We start from the raw sequence: 20,117 nt of genomic DNA on the forward strand, positions 1-20,117 counted from the left end.
CAGTGATTGATCAGGGTTATAAGCAGTGCAAGGAAAGAAAAAAACAGCACTGATGCAGGATGTGTCAAAACATGTCTAACATAATGACCAAACTACGGCATATTTTAAAATTTGATCTATCATTTTGGACTTATATCTTGGCTCCTTTTGTCTATCAGACAGCTTTTCACCATATAATTCTCCCCTAACAAATTTATGTTATTTGTATTTTACATATATATTTAATTTAATATATTTTGAGGTGAAAAGGACAATGAACTTTGGATTTGTACTATTAAACAAAACAAGGCATAACCAGTGAATATTCATATAAGAAAGACATGCGTATAAGAAACATTTTTTTATTGTTTTTTAAAAAATAATTTTACATTGAAAATTAAATATAAAATGATAGAATTTAGTTCTATCTCCAAATTGATTTGTCTATTTTTTTTAAACATTAAATAAAACTTTGCATTATAACAAATTATATAATGAAAATGACAATAAATAATAGGTATTCGTTTTGTAGAAAAACTGTAAAGGATGCTTTATGAACATTTAAGCTGAGCTTATTTTACTAATAAGTATATTTTAGGAAGGCAGCTCTCTTAAAATTGCACATTTTGAGTAAAAGTTCAAAGAAACGTTTGAATGTATCAAAAACAAATTAGATACAAGATTTTAAGAATGTAGTAAGGAATTACAAAATGGTTAATTAATACAATGTAAAACATTAACCATCCTCATACTGAAAATAGCTTAAAAGAGGGAAAGAAAATTATATTAATTCTAAATCTTTAGACGGGTTGATTAAAACCACTGATTTCAGAGTGAACAAGGTTAAGATTATTAACAAAATTTTTACGTTTGAAATTGGTAAGCTGGCTAATCTCTAAAAACACAACCTGTCCTTATACAAACAATAAGAAACTGTTCAAATTTAATCTAAACAAACCTTTGTATGTGTAATATACTTCTATGAAAGATAAACATACATAATTCCATTTAATATAAATGAATTCCTATTCTCATTAATATGTATTCTGCATTCTCTCACACGAGCATGCAATAAATTCTGATAGTACATGATATGCTTGCAGAATGTCAAAATATTGTTGAAATCATCATAACATCGCTTAAAATTGGATTGTAGAATTCGTCGATAATTTTATCCATATATAACACCACATTCATGTACATATAACATTAAACAGTACAAGTATAAATTTTTAATATTGTTCACGTTATTACACATCAGACAATTGTCACAATTATCGAAATTACTTTTCTTGCATGAAAAAAAGTCCTCTCATTTTTATATCAACTCTAAATTAGGTGCTTCAATTTAAAACATCCGTGAAAGTTAATAACACAATAAGTTAATGACACTGCCAGCGCCATTTCTGCATGAGAATCAAAAGAAAAAATTATGGGGAATTTTTTTGTGATACAAGTTGTTACAAACTTGACTAAAATAGTCAGGGCGAGTTATCTTTTAAAAAAATTAAACAGTAACAACAGAAATATGTCCAAATTTAATCAAAAATATTATAGATTCCTTAACCAAACTATTTTAATTGCATATGGAAGCCCAAAACGGTTTCATATGGATGGTTCCAAAATTCTTTAAGTGTCTTCTTAAAGTGTCAGCTTTAATCAGATAATATGAATGTCAAGAAATACTTATACAATATTAAATGGAAGTATAATAATTAACGACATTATTAAAAAAATATTATTTATTTATGTTTATCAAACTTGCAATATCCAGGGCGCTTAATATATTTACATATTTAAAATTTATAAATGTAAAATGCAAGCCACAAAGAAAACCTGGAAATAAAACTCTTGAAAGCCTAGACGGGCAAAGGATTGGCAATTTGTGTTTTTCAAAATAACAGTTTTCTTTATGGTTTTAACAATCGTTCTTTTACAAATAACAAAGTAAATTGAACAACCTCTAAATATTCTACAACATAATGCCTAAAAGGATTATTATTTGATCTATTATCCTCTTAAATTCTTAAGATTCAGAGAATCTAAAGCTAAATCTAGAGGAAAAATATAATAATAATATAAACAGCGACTGTCACTTACAGACCAAACATTTTAGAAAATAATGTTTTTATTCTTTATTTACAAAGTACAGAGTTGCATTGCTGACAATGGGTCGACCTATGCTCGTAGGTTTTTATGTACTCGATATACATCTTCAGTGAGGAACTGTAACAGCAAAACTGGCGAGTGTAGACAGACCCTGTGCCAGTTCAACATGCGTTAACCGACTCACAGACTAACTTTAAATCCAAAATCAAACTGTTTAATAAGTCGGTATTGGAAATATATCAACAGAGTTGAAAATATTTGTAAAATGTGAGGTGTGCAAGCAACTACACGAAGAGCATCCACTTTTTTTGTGTTTTATTTTACCATTTTCTCGGAAGCTGGCACTTACAGGCTAATAGGAAGTTAATGGTTCAAGATAAAATAAAAATAGGCTAAACAATTAGAAGTTTAGAAAGATATAGGAACAATTTGTTATAACCTTTGTTGAACCATTTCAGTGATGTCCATTTTCCCTTGACATCGCAATAAATAATTAATTTTAATAACAAAAGTTTCATGTTTTCATCTGTTAACAAAAATTTTACATTCGCTAAATTAGTAAAGCGGTTACATTTGCACAAAAACTTAACATTACCCGGCTAGACTTGGATAGTTTTTCCTACAGGGCTCAATGTGAAACATCGCCACAAAGACGTTCTAGTTGTAATATGTGCTTGTAAAATCCTACTTAATTGGCCCGCATAAACACAACCGGGTGATGCATCTATTTGTTTAAAAAAAACCAAGCCAATGTTATAAAGATATGATTAAGTTTCTGTTCACAAATTTTGATTCCCCTTTTAAACGTTTTTCCAAATAAAATACAAATCTGTGAATAAATAAGAGACAATTGTCACCTTTTATCATTCTTATAAAAAGAAACAAGCAAAATAAGTCAACAAAAACTTCTATTAAAACAAAATATACAAGAAAACACTCGAGCTTTTTTGAAAAGTGTCAATTTTGTTAAGAAAACAAAAGCAAAGACCGAGCAGATTTCGACTAGTATACAATCAAGATGAATAATTGTAGATGTTACTATACATTATTAATCGACAATGCAATCATCACATTATTTCTACATGATTGAAACGCTTCCTCCCAATAATAGGCCAATTTCAAAAATCTTTATGTAATAACGTTAGAAAAATTATTAATTTAAAAATATACAATTACCATTTAATCGGACCAAGTCAACTGATAATACATTTTGAAATGAGCCTTCGTTATGCAAGTTAATTAGTATGCGTATAATTTGAAAATTCCTATAAAAAGAAAATCACAAATTTCATTGAATAATGCAAGTCGTTTTTACCATTTTCAGACAATTTTTTTATTTAATTTATCAATTCCAATTAAACCATACATTTTTTGGATCTTAAATAAAACATTTGAAATCAACTTTCTGCTACTCCTAATAATAGAGTTTATTCGTCCTGTTGAAAACAAACATGTTTAACATCTGGATCACTGTTGTGTAAATATTGAAATGACTGAAAAAAAAGCTGCCAAAAATGAGTAAAAATTATCACCTAACTTTTAAGATGGCTCAAAAATATCTAAAATTGGTTTTTAAAAATAATTCCAACATTGTAACCGAATTGTCTAATGTGCATCTACAATAAAATGGTTCAATCAAAATGAGGTAATAGTTGACAAATGGTCACAACCCCTGTTTTTTATCGTTTGAAAACATATTCACACAATTTAACCACTAATTGTATAACTTTTTCACCTACACTATAAATACAAAAATACACCTTTTCAATATTTACACATTCTTTTGCTAAAAGCAAAAATTTAAATATTTTTGAGCAATCTTAGATATTGTGGTGAGAAGTATTTCAAATACCAGAAAAACCACTGTCTTTTTTATCTTTTTTAAGTTATTGATTACTACAAAGAATGAAAGACAAAGAACATAATTATTTTCTTAAAAATTATAGACTTTACAAATCTATGACTTGGCAATATTTTTTAAATAATTTTTTATTGATATTACAAAGTTAAACACATTTAATATCGTGGACTTTTTTCCTTCTCGACCTGAAAAACAATTTTAAGTATAGTTTTAGAAATGTTAATAATACATTCAATATTTTAATTCATTACTTTATATTATACATCTTTTTTTTTAAAAAATTGCTAAAATAGTTAAATTGTACCATTCATTTAAGAAAATCGGATGGTATATAAGCATCACTGACCTAATTTCATCTGACTCCTAATCTCTTAATTTTGTTGAATATTTTTCTTTGGTTTAATATCTTTGAATTCTTTCATTATTAAATATAACAATATAAATCAAAAAATAAAGATAAATAAATCCTTAATTTTACACAAAGTTCTTTTAGAAGAAAAGTGGTAAACGAATTTTTATACAATTGTTTTTGTCAATTAATTGTGTGCAAATTCATTAATAGTGGACTAATAGAAGGCACATATATTTAATATTACTAAAGTTATGGAATCACATATAAAACATTCATTCTTACTGTAACAATTTTACCTATTTAAACCTTTGCATTGCATTTTACTTTCAAGGTGTTATTTACATTATTTAAATAATGTACTAGAGAACAGGTGATGAAAGAACAGTATCTTGAACGGGGAAGCACCTAAATAAACGTGTATATTCATACTTACATACACTTGTGTGCACACGCACTGACTTCTCTTTAAATGGGTCATAAAACGGCAAAATATTACCTTTCATTCAATTTATGCTGATAGTTAACATCTGTTCCTCTAGTAAATTATATCAATGTTAAGACAGCCAATCACTTTTTAAAAGTAAATTGTAATCGATTCATTTAAGGTTATTAATATTTTGAGATTTAATTTACAATAAAATATTTACTATGTACAAAATAAGTGAACTTTAGTTCGCTTATGACTACTGGAAGATTGACAACAGTTGGTATGAACATGTACCTTGTTACAGAGCCAACATATTCAAGTTGATCAATGAAGATTATAAACAACTCAAAATATCAATTATGAGAACAAATTTAAATTAATCCGATTTTTCTGATGTTGAGATTGACGGGGAAGCAATCATAATATATTCCTGGGGAAAATCCAAGAATACGGTTACATGATATCCCATGTTTGCCGCTGCAATAATATATTCGCACAATGCAAACCAGGAGAATGCTGAAATCAAGAAAATAAAAATATACAGTAACCAGCGATTAAGTTACAAAAAAGTTAATAATGTGGGATTGTAAAATAAATCCGTAGTGCTTTTCAATTATTCGATTTTAACCCTCTTCTGTTTTTAATCAATGTTTATTTAAATTATTATCGTTTATGCATACTAAAAAGGGTGTTTTTTCATCAGGTTTCGTTCGAGACATTGTATTTTTACAAGCGTTCTTTAAAACGAAGGGAAACTTTTTTTAAATTTTTTTTATTACCTCAGCTAAGACTGCTAGGAAAATTTGTGATGTGTATGGTGATGTTTCAGGAGAAAGCATGGCTCAGAAGAGAAAATTTTGATTTGGAAGACGCAAAGCGCTCTGGGCGTCTTTCAACCATTAACGTTGATCAAATCCAAGGTTTTGTTGCTTTCGCATTAAACATATCTGACACAAGCGTTTGAAACATCTGAGACAAGATTGATATGTTTTTCATAGTGATATATGGGTTCCTCGCGTTTTCTGAAGAATTTATTAACCACATCTCCATCTGCGATCCCTCTCTTAAAATGCAATGTACAAGGCCAATTTTAGTGCGACAAAAAGATTGAGACATTTTTACTGCAAGGAATTTGAGGAACAGCAAGCGGAGTTTACAAAGACAGCATTTTTGGTTAATATAATTGAAAATTCTTTTACTTATGAAACACTTATAGCCTCAGAAAATTAATTTATTTACACGTTGCTTTTTAAATTTGTAAAAAATTGAAATATTTATAATTAATTTGAAGAGAATTTGGGGTGGAGGGTAGGTCCTCTCGGGGTTGGGGCCATCACAGTGGGGTAGCACTGAGGAGCTATTGGGTTTCTTTGTTAACCTGGATTTTGTTGGGGATGTGGACAATGGTGGTGTGTGCATAACCTCAGTGTGGTATGTTAACCAAACTACCTATAAACTAGCTTAGAGTGCTATGAGGTGTCGCTCCAGGCGCCCTTTTTTTCTGTGTGTTGTTCTGGTCTTGCAGGGGCATGGGTTCAGCCTGAGTAAGCATTTAACTGTCGGTAAAATGGCAAGGTATTGTAACTAGAGGTGAAAAGTTTCTTTAGAACAATATTCAGAGAGGAAAATCCTGTGGAAAATGAAAAACACACCCACTGTCTACTCCAAAAGCTGGAATACACAACTTAAAAAGTGTGGTGAATTTTGGGAGACTGGAAGGTGGTGCTGCTTTACAAGTTTCTTTCTCCCAATAAACCATTAATTCTAGTGCGTACTGCACACAATTGGAGCGTTTAAAAACAACATTGGACCAAAAATTATTATTAGTTAATGGCAAGAGGATTGTTTTCTACCAACATAGCTCTCGCCCTATTTCTCTGTAGATGCGCCATAAATTGCTGGCGTTTGGCCACCCAGTGTATTCACCTTGCCCCTTCAGATTTTCACTTATTCTCTGAAAAACTCTATTGATGTGATAAACCTTACTTGAGGACTGCTGATAACATGGTGAATAGTTCCTCGCCCAAAAACCAGAGAAGTTCTGGGAGCACGGAATTACAAAATTACATGAAATATAGCAAAAGGTTGAAGAAAAAATGGTTCATTTATAGTTTGATTATTTTTTGTTTTATTTTTTTAAGTACCTGAAATTTTAATTGCATTTACAATCAAAAAATGCTACGGATTTATTTTACGAATATATAAAAAAATTCATATTGTGTGCCTCTGCAATCCTTATGAATAACAATAATTAAACATTTTTAAAATTAGAAAATGTTAAAGGTACTAACTAAGGAGAACCAATTGAAAATTGGGAAAATTTAAGAACTTATATTGATTATATTTATCATACATAGTAACTTTTTGGCTCGGACAGTCTATATTATTTTGTCTTTGCTAGGTTTATCGTTTCTTCATTATCTCCTGACAAGTTCATCGAATTTCACATGCTAAATTCAATGTCAGGTATTTCTGCCATATTTTGAAGGAAACAACGACATTCTCTTTATGACGTGCGGGTCAAATAACTTTCCAGCATGCACTCACGGTTTATGGTCTCAATTCAGATAGCGACAATCAAACCTGATCAATACAATACAATCCATAGCTGATTTTTTTTTTTTTTTTTTTAATCCAATGAACTAGAAATTCTCGCGATGCTATGATTTTCACATCCAATCGTCGAAAATAAATAAACAAAATAAAGAAATTTTTTGTCGATTAGTAGCATTATGTGAGGACTGCACAAAATCTTCAGTTGAAATGAAAATTATGGTTATTAATTTCTGTGGTAAAAGAGGGCTTAATTCCCAAATACCCTAAGCGGATGAGGGATCAAACCACTTTGCAATGTTTTTCATTTTTCAATTAAAACACCAAGGGCTGTGCCAGGATTTGAACTCCACTAACGTGGCAAATACGAGTCAGATGCTCTAACCACTAGCGACTGCAGACTCAACCCAACTGCACCCAACAGTTGAGAGAGGGATTATTTCATTAATTGAAAATTTAATCCTGACACATAGCCGGCAAAGAATAGAAAAAAGGCAAGCAAATATTTACTAATACAAATATTATATGACAAATTATACAGTACTAACTGTTTGGGACCGAGCCTTGTTCAGATTAGAAGAATAATTCAGTAATTCAGAATAGTTTAGGTCAGGTGATATACATTGAAAAATAGGCTAGGAGTTTGGAAAGAAAGAAAAAAAGGACAAAGATGGTAGTGTCGTTTTGGATCATTTTGGTGGTCTGCCTATCCTCTTAGTTACTCCTTCTCGCCAACTTCAGTGTTTATGATCATTTTATTTAAAGCCTGCTACTGATGATGGCGACAAGTCGAAACTTCTGACCAACCAAAACTTTTAGAAAGGACCATCACACAGACCTCACAATGTTTAGATGAAAGTTCAATAAAAAATTGACAGTAGAGTTTGTAGCGGGCAAAGTTAAAAGTAACTGACCATATTAAAAAATTATAATAATAATAATAATACAAATAAAATTTAAAAAAATGCCACTAACTAAAACATGTTCAGATTAGCTCCACTGTACTATACAGAAATTTTAAAGAGCCACATATGAGGAAATTACTGTCAAAGAAAACATAACATCAGTTCATTGCCAACTCATCATATGATTTCTAGGATGATTCAATACTTTGAATTGCATGAATCCTTCCTTTTAACTTTGATAAATGAAGGTCGGGTGAAAGTTAGCATATTAAAAACAATTGGAAAAAAAACCTGTGATTTTCAAACTAGTATCAACTTACAAAACAAACTACTAATATACTAATATATGCTTACCTAAATCATGACAAAAAAATCTGTGCTTCATAAAGAAGATGACAAGTCCGGCGGTACAAATTATAGATGTAACAAAAAGTCCCTTCTTTATATTATATGAAAACTGTTGAGACTTAGTCATACTTTGGTGAGTACGTTTAAATACCATTAATGATATTAACATATACACTAATGAACTAGTCATGAAGGTGATAAATATCTTCTCATGAATTGCTGAAAGCAAAAATCAGTATTATAAATTTTCCTCTATTTCTTCGTTACAGGCACAAACTGAAACAGACTTACGGTAATTATCTTGATTGGATATATACGTGACACCAATCAGTGCTGATATTTCTATGATATTCAGCCAGTAACTGACAGTCACCAATTTGAAACATTTAATCTGGTCATCATAATTGGTCAGAGATTTTATACGTTTAGTGTAATAATTATAGTAAACGGAGGCAATTAAAAATCTTGGCCCAAGATGAAGTGCTATAGAAGATCTCCAAAGGTATCGCTCAGGGCTGATACCAGTAATGGCACTAATAGAAGGAATTACATTGTAAACCTGCAATGGGTTAAACATTCAATAAACAATAACATCAGGAATAAATAATGTAAAAATTAAAAATACAAGATGTTTTAAGTTGATAATTACATTTTATTTCCCACAGGATATACGGAAAAGTAACTAAATTTGATTTCATTACGCCTAAGAATGTAAATTCTAAGTGAAATAAAGGGTACACACTACACCAACGACTAAAGTACTGAGAGCGATCACAATAAAATGCAAATGAAAGTTTTGCAAGGCTTGCATGCAAGAAAATTAAAAGGAAACTTTTAGAAAAAAAAACATAGGGTGTCTGTCCCACCAGATTTGAGACACCCCCTGAACATTTTTGCTTTCTGTCGTAGAAAATAATTTCAAATGGTAACCCTCTTCTTTATTTTCAACCTAGTATTTTTCTATGTTATGAGTTCTTCTGAACTGTCCAGGATAACACAAAATATCAAACTAAACTTTCCTATTTTAAATTGGAGTACCTATTTTTTCTTTGTGTATTTAAAAACTACAATTTTTTTGTTTTTTAGTGAATTTTGGTTTCAGATCTCTTTCTCAATTTTTCGGAGTTATATATATTTTTAATAATAAAACCAAAAACTGACTATTTTTTGATCTCAGATACAAAATTATTGTTTATCTCTGTAACATTTCACCGGCTAATGCACTATTTTAATCTTTGAAACAAGCTATGCTGACAAATTCATAGTTTAATGAGATAATGAAACTTATTCAATTGTGTGGTGATTAGTGACCGTTAATCGATAATTATTCAGAAATCATGAGATGCGGTCTGGTGTGATGTAGGTTTCAGAAAAACATTTTCTTTATCGTGCCAACGTTTCGATCTTTATTGAGATCATCTTCAGGGCTCAAAGTGTTTGTCTTCTGTGTAACACTTTCAACACGACACGCAAGAATGGCACAATTACACAGAAGACAAACACTTTGAGTCCTGAAGATGATCTCAATAAAGATCGAAACTTTGGCACGATAAAGAAAATGTTTTTCTGAAACCTGCATCACACCAGACCGCATCTCACGATTTCTGAATACTTATTCAATTGTGTGGTGATTAGTGACCGTTAATCGATAATTATTCAGAAATCGTGAGATGCGGTCTGGTGTGATGTAGGTTTAGAAAAACATTTTCTTTATCATGCCAACGTTTCGATTTTTATTGAGATCATCTTCAGGGCTCAAAGTGTTTGTTTTCTCTGTCACTTTCAACACGATACGCAAGAATGGCACAATTACACAGAAGACAAACACTTTGAGTCCTGAAGATGATCTCAATAAAGATCGAAACTTTGGCACGATAAAGAAAATGTTTTTCTGAAACCTGCATCACACCAGACCGCATCTCACGATTTCTGAATACTTATTCAATTGATTTAGTTATTCCTTTCAAGTCTCTTTAGTTTATCTGCCCAGTTTATCTTGAATTTCAGCAAAAACACTGTATGGAAGGACCTTCATTCTTGCAGAATGCTCCCTTGCCAAGTGCATATCGTTCAAGGCTTGCGCCCTGGAGATGAAGAGAGGCGCTTAAGATTGTTTGCCTCCATCAATATCGTTTTAAACAAATAACTCCATTTTTTATCCAAGTGTTTGTGGAGAGATGAACCCAAATTTACAAACAATGGAATATGACAGCTGGAATTTTCGAACTTGGTCGAGTGAAAACCCTCACATTACATGTTAGACCCAGCACCAAGTAGTTCAAGTGTGGGCTTTGCTTGGGAACCAAATCATAGTAGCGTCATATTGTCCTGAATTTCAAAAAGCTAATAACAGAAAAACACTAGGTTGAAAATAAAAATGGGTTTTACCATTTGGAATTGCAACGGCAAAAAGTTAAGAGGGTGTCTCTTATCTGGTGGAGTCACTGTATAGTGCTACAGATTATTAATTTGTTAATTTAATCAAAAATGGAAGCTTTATTCAGAATGTTACTTATGTTTATAAAAAAAAACTTTATATATACATATATATATATATTAGTCAATACTACATTGAACTTTTTTTGGGATTAAGCACAACACAAGTAACTAAAGAAAGAAATTAATTAACACACATTTTTTAACCCTCCAACACCATTAGCATTCATAGCTGATGCATTTAAAAATTATACCAAAAAATTAAGTAGAGTACCAGAACGTAACCAGAAGTTAAGTACCAGAACAAAACCAGACTTTCTACAATAATTTGAACCGACAAAAATTTTCTAGTCTGTTTATCTTGGATACACACTGAAGATGTGCGAAATGTCAAAAGCATCTGATGAATTTAGACCAAACTTTTTTTGGTAATTCTAACTCGAAAATATTGGACACATATCCACCACTTCTTATGAATAGGCCCTGGTTTTGCACAAAAAAAATTAAGTTGAAATTTTCCATTTTTTAATATTTTTATTTCACTTTTCTACTTGCTCAAACCAAGATGTGAATATAACATTTTACACCATTTTTCATGTAGATTGTAATAAAAATATAGTAAAAGCTATTAAAGATTATCCATAACCAAAAAATTTCTAAAATCCTAACAGTATTCAAGTAAACTAGGTCATTTATTTTTTTCTTCTTTTCTTTTTTATAAAAGTAATGGAAAATTTCGTTTTAGCAACTCTAGAGACCTCTAAAATTTTTCAATTTTTGAGAAGTCATCAGAATATCTGATTAAATCGCTATTATTCAAAAAGGGCTAAAAGGATTTCACTGTTAAACAGACCATTTTAAAGAAGAGGAATGTAACTTTTTAACGACGGACATTCCATTAAAATATATAAGACATTTCTATAAGAAAACAACAAATTTGGAAAATTATTTGTCAAAAATTAACTTTTTTTTTGTTTAATGGAAATAATAGTTTGATATTAATGATTATTCGGAGATCGTGAGATGTGGGCTGGTGTGACGTAGGTTTTAGAAATATTTTCTTTATTGCGCCGACGTTTTGATCTTTATTGAGATCATCTCAGGGCCTGGGATTTATAAACATTGTTTAAATTTTACAAATACATGTAGGATGTGAAAACATGAATTTCTAGCATTGTAAATTCATTTTTTCACATCCTGCATGTATTTGTAAAATTTAAACAATGTTTATAAATCCCAGGCCCTGAAGATGATCTCAATAAAGATCGAAACGTTGGCACAATAAAGAAAATGTTTTTCTAACAACACCAGACCGCGTATCACGATCTCGGAATAATCATTGACTAAACACCGCACACATCCGATATTAATATTTTATTCAGTTATAAAATGCAGTTGACAATTTCTTTAAAACAATTGTCAACCATGAGAATCAGTTTACTAGCTTTCGAGAAATGGACTAGGAATGTCAGAGGTGAAATTATCAGTGAAAAAATTAATTTACACCGACTTCCGTGAAAGTTGGTATCCAAGGGTTTTATAACGCTAGAATCACAAATCTGACAATGGGATCAAGTTTTGAGCAAAAATTAAATAAATTTAAATTCAAACAAAAATTTATATTCCATTTGAACACTTTATTCTGACTATTGGCGTAGTAGGTTTAATAAAAATAAATAATATAAAGCTTCCAAAATGATTTTTGACAGGGTGTTAGCATTGTACACACTAAACTTACAATGTGCTACATAACAGTAAACAAAACGTTATCTATACAGGCTGATGTTAATTATTTGACACATGCAATTAGCATGCACACAAAATCAAGAAAAGTTTTTTTTATATGTACTTTTGTATTTATATTTTTGATGTTTTATGTTATGTAAGTCTAAAATAAGTATGAAAAGAATGTGGCCAATGACTTGACATATGTCGCAGGGATATTATAAAAATGGAGATTTAAGCGATTACCTAAGAGAACAGATCAATCCACTGGAGATTTTACGATTATTTGACATAATTAAGATTAATTTCTATTGATAATTAATTCAGTCCTGCTAGATCCTCGGTATTTGAAGCGTTAATGTTAATTACTTCTGTTGTGGATAAGTCCTCTGAAGTTAAAGCGTTATCGTATTGCAGTTTAAGAAACTAATCCATATCTTATACAAACAAGCTTCTCAAGAAATTCTATGTGGAGCAGTGTCCTTTTTGGCTCTGTTCCAAATAAGGCTTTGCACAAAAAAAAGTGAATTTCTTATGAAACTGAACCAAGTAACAACGGACAGGCCAATTTTTTGTCATTGTCATGGAATGGAATTAAAATCTTGATTTGTTTGTGCACTAGAGCTGGCCAGTGTGTGGAAGTGCTAATAAATTTTTAGGGAAAAAAAACACTTGATTTGATATAGCGCTTTGTCTTTTTAACATATCTCGTAAAACGATCAATTCTGTTAGGGATATCAATTTAATCTTTTTTTTTGTTTTTTGCAACATATTAGTCGTCCAATTATGGGAAGGTAAAAAAATAATTGATTTATAAAAATAGTGAACAGGTGAATAATGAAATCATTAAGAATGTTAGAATGCTTTATCTGTACTGTATTTTCATAATTTTCCTCTTTAGTTTTAATTCAGATATCAGAACCGTTTTGATTAACTGAACCGACCAACATCAATGAACTGATTCAAATATGGTCTGTGTAATCACCAATGAACTTGACAGATTTGTAAACTGTAAGAATGAAACACTATGATGAATTAAATTTGTTTTTTAGTCTATGGATGTAATTGTAAGTATGTATAAATAAAAGAAAAATTATAATTAATACTGTAAAAAAGAAAGATCAATCACATCAAGATAATTTAAAATAAAGCAGTTCCATATGAAAGAACCAGAGAGTTTTCTTTTAAATAGGGCTTGTGATTTTTAATATAAAAAATACGGTTAGGGATAAATAATAAAAATAAAATATAAAAAAGAATAAATACATAAAAAATATAAAAATAAAATTATATAAAAATATATAAAATAAAAAATATAAATAAAGCATATAAAAAATATTAAGACATTGCCCACAATTTTCTCTAAGAATAGCAGCGTTAAAGACCATAAAAATAACCCATCAAATTGAGTTTAATATTCACAATAAGAGGAAAGACAGAATCAAGCACATTTTTTATTCATGTTTCGTTGATAAAGACTCAAGGGCATAATGTCATTAGGGAGTCACATTAAGTAAAAAGATAATGAAATCTCTTTCAAGAACATGCGATTTGGGCGAGTTAACATGCTAAATAAAATTTTCAATTAAAACAAAAAAATATATACAAGCATGTTAAATACCCATGTCTAGAAGACTGCCACAACTATTCGATTTAAAACCTAAAACAGGCTAAGCCCACATTTTTATTATTAAATTCGTTCGTGAAGTTGCAAGTATTTGTAGGAGAACAGATTTTCTTAAAACAAACAGCACATTTCTTGATTAAGTTTGGACAAGAGGAACTTCAGGGTTGTTAATGTATGAATCAAGTTAAAAGGACGTTATCAACAAATATTTTACACTATCTTAAAGAGGGAAAAAATCCTTTACTTACAGTGTCTGTTCATCTTATCTATCTGCAAATTAGGAATGTCTTTAATTAAAAACTTTCTTATCTTGAAAAATATTTCATAAATATAATCAAATATATAAACAAGATGATTGTGAGTTTTATCGGTTGGTGGATGGGCCTACGGCCAAGCTGAATCAAGAAAAACATGTTAACTTCAGAATTTATTTTATTTTTTCAAGTCAAATGCAATATGAAAAGGCAATCTCTTATCAAACAATAAATACTGAACAGCTTAAAAGAACATATAAAAAAAACATTCAATGCTCAATAACCAAAGAATCGAAAGACATGTTGAGTGTGGCATTTCCAGCCTTGAAAATGAGGAAATAAATCATCGAAACGTTGTACGAAATTTTCTCACTTCGGCTTAGCCATAGATCCATCCACTGACCAATAGAAAGTTAAACATTGACAATAAAGTTGACAGTCACTGAGTCAATGAACACAACTGGAATTGAACCATGAAAGCCGGTTGTTCATTAATGGTTTTATGTACTCTCTGTAAAGAGGAGAAAGATCCTTCTTTATCGGTCTGAGTTATTAAATAAAAGGAAAAAACAACTTTTTTAAAATTCTAATGTTATGCCTGTTAGTGACAGTCTCGGTTTATATTATTATATTTCTCTCCAAGATTTAGGCTTTGGTTTCTGGATCTATAAATTTAAGAGGATTAGTTTAAAAAAAACCTAAAGCAAAATCTAGATGAAAATATAATAAATATTAAACATATTAAAAAAAAAAAAAAAAAACCAAGCGTTTTAGAAAAGGATCTTTTGGTTTTTAATTTACAGAGAATATAGAGCATTGGGTCTACATTTGAGGGTTTTTGATGTTACTCAAACACGTAGTGTCATCTTCAGTGAGAGTGGGAAATTCAACCAAATATGGCATAAAATAAGTATTTGAGTTATATCAAATACCCACAGTGATTCAACAATGATACTGTTCTCTCTGAAAATACAAGAATAAAAAAATCCTTTTCTCAATTATAATGTTTGGCTTGTAAGTGACAGTGGCGATTTACGTTTTTGCGCTAGATTTAGCCTTAGGTTCTCTGGATCTATAAATTCCACAACATAAATGTCTAAAAGGTTTATTATTTTAACAATTATCCCCTTGAATTCTAGGATTCGGAGGAACTTAATAAAAATCTAGAAGGTAAAATATAATAAATAATACAAATATAAACAGCAAACTGTCATTTGTTAACGGGACATTTTAGAAAAGGAACTTTTTGATTCTTTATTTACAGAGAGTACAGAGCATTGTCGAAATGACACTGGGTCTACACTCACGGGTCTTTGTTGTTATTCGAACACTTTGCCATCTTCAGTGGGGACTTCCTGTCTGACGAAACATGGCGCAAAGCCGAAACGCATTTGAGAACCATCAAAATCCATCAAGTGGTTCAACAATACTACGCTACTGTTCTCTTTGTAAATAGGAGAATAAAAAGCTTGGACATAAACAATTGAAAGCCTAGGAATTGTAAAGCAAGGCAATGGAATGGAAATTTGAGTCTGTAAAAGTAAAAAAAAAAAATATAAAAAAATAAAGTGAATCATCCCTAAATATATTCTACAATACAAATGTCTAAAATGGTTATTATATTAACAGTTACCCTCCTAAAGTTATAGATTCAGAGGTCCTAAAGAAAAATCAAGAAGGAAAAATACAATAAATAATATAAATGAACACAGCGAACTGTCACTTACTGACCAGATATTTTAGACAAGGATATTTTTGATTCTTTGTTTACAGAGAGAACAAAGCATTGTCGAAATGACACTGGGTCTACATTCATGGGCTTTTGATGTCATTCGAACAATGCGTCATCTTCAGTGAGGAACCTCCTGTTTAACCGAAGAGGGCGCAATCAAAAACCCACGAGTGTTTGAAAATGAGTTGGTAATTATTGCCTAAGTTAATAGTAAATCTGTCAATGTGAACTAAGTAAAAAAATGAATAAAGTTTTGAAATTCTGAGTAAGTGAATGTTCACCGTGGGACTTTTCGATTGTGGCAGTCTCCTTCGGGGTGTGCAAAGTGCACTTACAGCTATTGTTAAAGTAAAAATTAAATAAAATAGATTTACCCTACAATGAGTTTCATGGATTTCACTTTGCTGGAATATAAAAGCTCCGGTAAAACAAACGACAAGAGCTATTAGAGGCAGTAAAACAGTAAAAAGTGATAGTTGCCGGAAGCTAATCTTAAAATAGACCACTTTTTCATTGACTTTAGAATTAGTCGGTGTTAGATCTAAATCCATAATTAACGAATGGAAGCCCAAATGTCCTGTAGGCAAAACAAAAAAGAAAAAGAAAGGACAGTCTATAAGACCGCAATAAAATTGGAGAACTAGATAAAAGTAAACTTAAACATGTATATATCTAATATAGACACTAAGTCTAGGTACGATCGAAGTAAGACGGTTAGCTGAATCAAGATACCTAGTGATTTGTTGTTGTTAATTTACGAGACCATCTTTTTCATAAACGTTATTCGGCCTTCGGCGTAACAAATTCGAGATGAGACCCTCGGCTCGTCAAATTCCCTTCCATTTTCGGAATTCGGATGTTTAAGGGGTTTTTTCCAAAAATCTGAACGAACGGGTGGCTGGGCCGGCCGCCGGAATCAGGCGGTGGGCGAGACGATGCGTAAATTTCAATTTACGTTGCGTAGATCACGGGAAAAAAGGGGGCTTATTTACCGACGGCGGTGTCGAGGAGGTGGACCGTTTGCCCGGCAGGTTTTTACGGAAGAAAACATCAGGGTTGGAATCAGTGTTCGGTGGGAAGCACGCTTGCCAATGGGACGACGATAAGGAGCAAATTTACCGAAAAACGCCGTCCACGAATTTTGGCGAAGGGCGAATCACGCCCAACGACCACAAAACACACTCCTCGCTACTACTCACAACCAATCCTTCAAAAGTCTTTTTTCAAAATGAGAATAATTTGTGTTCAAATTTAAATCTTTGATTGGGGCTACCGACTTTTATAATTTCTATCGCCAAAACCCTTCAAGGGAAAACACATTTTGCACTCGGAAGTACATCCAAGAGCTAAACTTAAAAACAACCCGCACTGAAAGATGATACCATAAAGAATCTAAGTACCTAGGTATAGCCTTAAGACATACAGGCAAACAATAAGGCCAAGACAATACTAAACATTAGCAAGAGATTATGCAGCAAAAACTGTCCAATAAATCCCAGGATTGGTTATACACCACCATGGTCACATACACTCCATCCAGTATGATTCCTAATCAATGGTCAAATGAAAAAAGACCACAAAATAAACCTCGCAAAGCAGCTGAATTCTGTAACTGGTGTCATATGAAGTTCAAATGTTAATTAATTAAATCAGTAACTGGTAAGTCATATGAAGTTGAATCGTTATTGTTAATTAATTCAGTAACTGGAGGTCAAATGAAGTTCAAATATTATTGGTAATTAATTCAGTCACTGGTAGATGATATGCAGTTGAATTGTTATTGTTAATTAATTAGGTAACTGATATGTCATATGAAGTTCAAATGTTATTGTTAATTAAATCAGTAACTGGTATGTCAGATGAAGTTGAATCGTTATTGTTAATTAATTCAGTAACTGGAGGTCAAATGAAGTTCAAATATTATTGGTAAGTAAATCAGTAATTGGTAGGTAATATGCAGTTGAATTGTTATTGTTAATTAATTAGGTAAATAATTAGGAAACACCAAAGTGACCTGCTGAGGAGTTCGTATTATCAAGAAATCAGAATTATCAAGTTTTGTATTAACAAGAGTCAACTGTATATCCTTTTTGTCTAACAAAATGTTTAAATACTACTAATAATGTGTAGAGATTAGTGACCGTTAATCGATAGTTATTCAGATATCGTGAGATGCGGTCGGGTGTGATGTAGGTTTAGAAAAACATTTTCTTTATCGTGCCAACGTTTCGATCTTTTATTGAGATCATCTTCAGGGCCTGGGATTTACAAACAATGTTTACATTTTGCATTGTATAAATTCACATTTCCACATCCTAAATGTATTTGTTAAATGTACAAATAAATACATTCATACACATAAATACATCCATACAATACACTCATTCCATTTGGTCGGTGGAGTACTTGATATTCCTCCACCGACCTATACTCAAACTAATCTAGATTGGGGTCGATGGAGTACTTGTATAAATATTCCGCCATCGACCTCGAACATACTACTCATACGCTCTCAACGTTCGAGGGGCGATGATGATGTTATATTTCACCCTCACACCTCGCCATTCACGCTAATAAATACACGCACTCAGACAAAACATAGACACACAACACATAAGATATATTACATACAATAAAAAAAATCCCAATTTCCCCTAAAAAGCGGAACAGGGGACCCAGAAACCCGCTGCAGTGCTCGAGTACCATTTTCAGATTGAATGGCATGCCGACACGCTCCATGTAGGGAGCCAAGGCATGACATGTTTCCAGTATGTGGGTCACATCGAGCAACCTTTCTCTGCATAAGGGGCACCTGCGTGGGCTTCAGCCCAAGAACAGGTGCCCGTGTGTCAACCGTGTATGGCCTATTCTTAATATCGTAAGGATGATTCCTTGTTTACGGCTCAGGTTCTCGGGGGGCCATCTACGAATCGTACTCTTGACACGCAAAAGCCTCTCAGACGACACGGCCCACTGACGCCATCTTTTATCATGTTCTTTACTGCTAACTTGGAGTCAGAGGGCCTGGTCGTGATGGTCCGGTCTGGAGGGTAGGACGTCCCGGCCTTTGTCGCCTCGTCCGCACTTTCATTACCCTCCAGCCCGACGTGTCCGGGGATCCAGACAACAACCACCGTTTTTCCCAAGCGCTTCAACTCGGCGAATTTTTCCATCAACAGCACGACGAGAGGGTCCACAGAGAAACTGTCTCGCATGGCCCAAACAGCGCTCAGAGAGTCGGTGCATACGAGGAAGGCAGATCCTTCCTCGGTCCGCACCACATCGAGAGCTTGCCAAATCGCATACACCTCTGATGTGTATTCGCTGCAATGAGGGGGGGGCACAGTTTATTAAAATTACTCTATATTGTCCAAGTCCTCCAATTGTCTTTATTATATCCAAGTTAAAAATGGATAATTTAAATTTAAAAAGGGACAATTTGAAATAAAAAGATGTTAATTTGAAGTTAAAAAGAATTAATTTTCAATTAAAAAAGGTTAATTTGTAGTTAAAAATGGATAATTTGAAATTAAAAAGGGGTAATTTGAAATAAAAAGAGGTTAATTTGAAGTTTAAAAAAATTAGTTTTCTATGAAAAAAGGTTAATTTGTAGTTAAAAATGGATAATTTGAACTTAAAAAGGGGTAATTTGAAATAAAAAGAGGTTAATTTGAAGTTAAAAAGAATTAGTTTTCAATGAAAAAAGGTTAATTTGTAGTTAAAAAGGGGTAATTTGAAATAAAAAGAGGTTAATTTGAAATTAAAAAAATTAATTTGAAGTTTTAAAAATGGTTAATTTGAAATGATAA

General features: G+C 31.7%; 1 protein-coding gene across 2 annotated transcripts; it reads right to left on the reverse strand.

Moving 5' to 3' along the window:
* Positions 1-1,706: 1,706 nt before the first annotated feature.
* Positions 1,707-17,367, reverse strand: LOC106664073 (post-GPI attachment to proteins factor 2-like). Of its 2 annotated transcripts, XR_001340132.2 has the most exons (6): positions 17,041-17,367; positions 16,683-16,885; positions 8,826-9,093; positions 8,541-8,753; positions 5,023-5,244; positions 1,707-4,134 (listed from the first exon to the last, which is right to left on the reverse strand). XR_001340132.2 is itself a non-coding variant. In XM_014389452.2 (5 exons), the coding sequence occupies exons 2-5, from the start codon at positions 16,857-16,859 to the stop codon at positions 5,105-5,107; spliced, it is 798 nt and encodes a 265-aa protein (XP_014244938.1). In that variant the 5' UTR covers positions 16,860-16,885; positions 17,041-17,367; the 3' UTR covers positions 4,174-5,104. The 2 variants fall into 2 exon arrangements, 1 of the variants encoding a protein (XP_014244938.1); XM_014389452.2 differs by lacking the exon at positions 1,707-4,134 and having other exon boundaries at positions 4,174-5,244.
* Between the last annotated feature and the right edge of the window lie 2,750 nt (positions 17,368-20,117).

This window comes from Cimex lectularius, unplaced genomic scaffold, assembly GCF_000648675.2.
Source record: "Cimex lectularius strain Harlan isolate CLEC.00 unplaced genomic scaffold, Clec_2.1 scaffold127, whole genome shotgun sequence".
Taxonomy (NCBI): Eukaryota; Metazoa; Arthropoda; class Insecta; order Hemiptera; family Cimicidae; genus Cimex; species Cimex lectularius.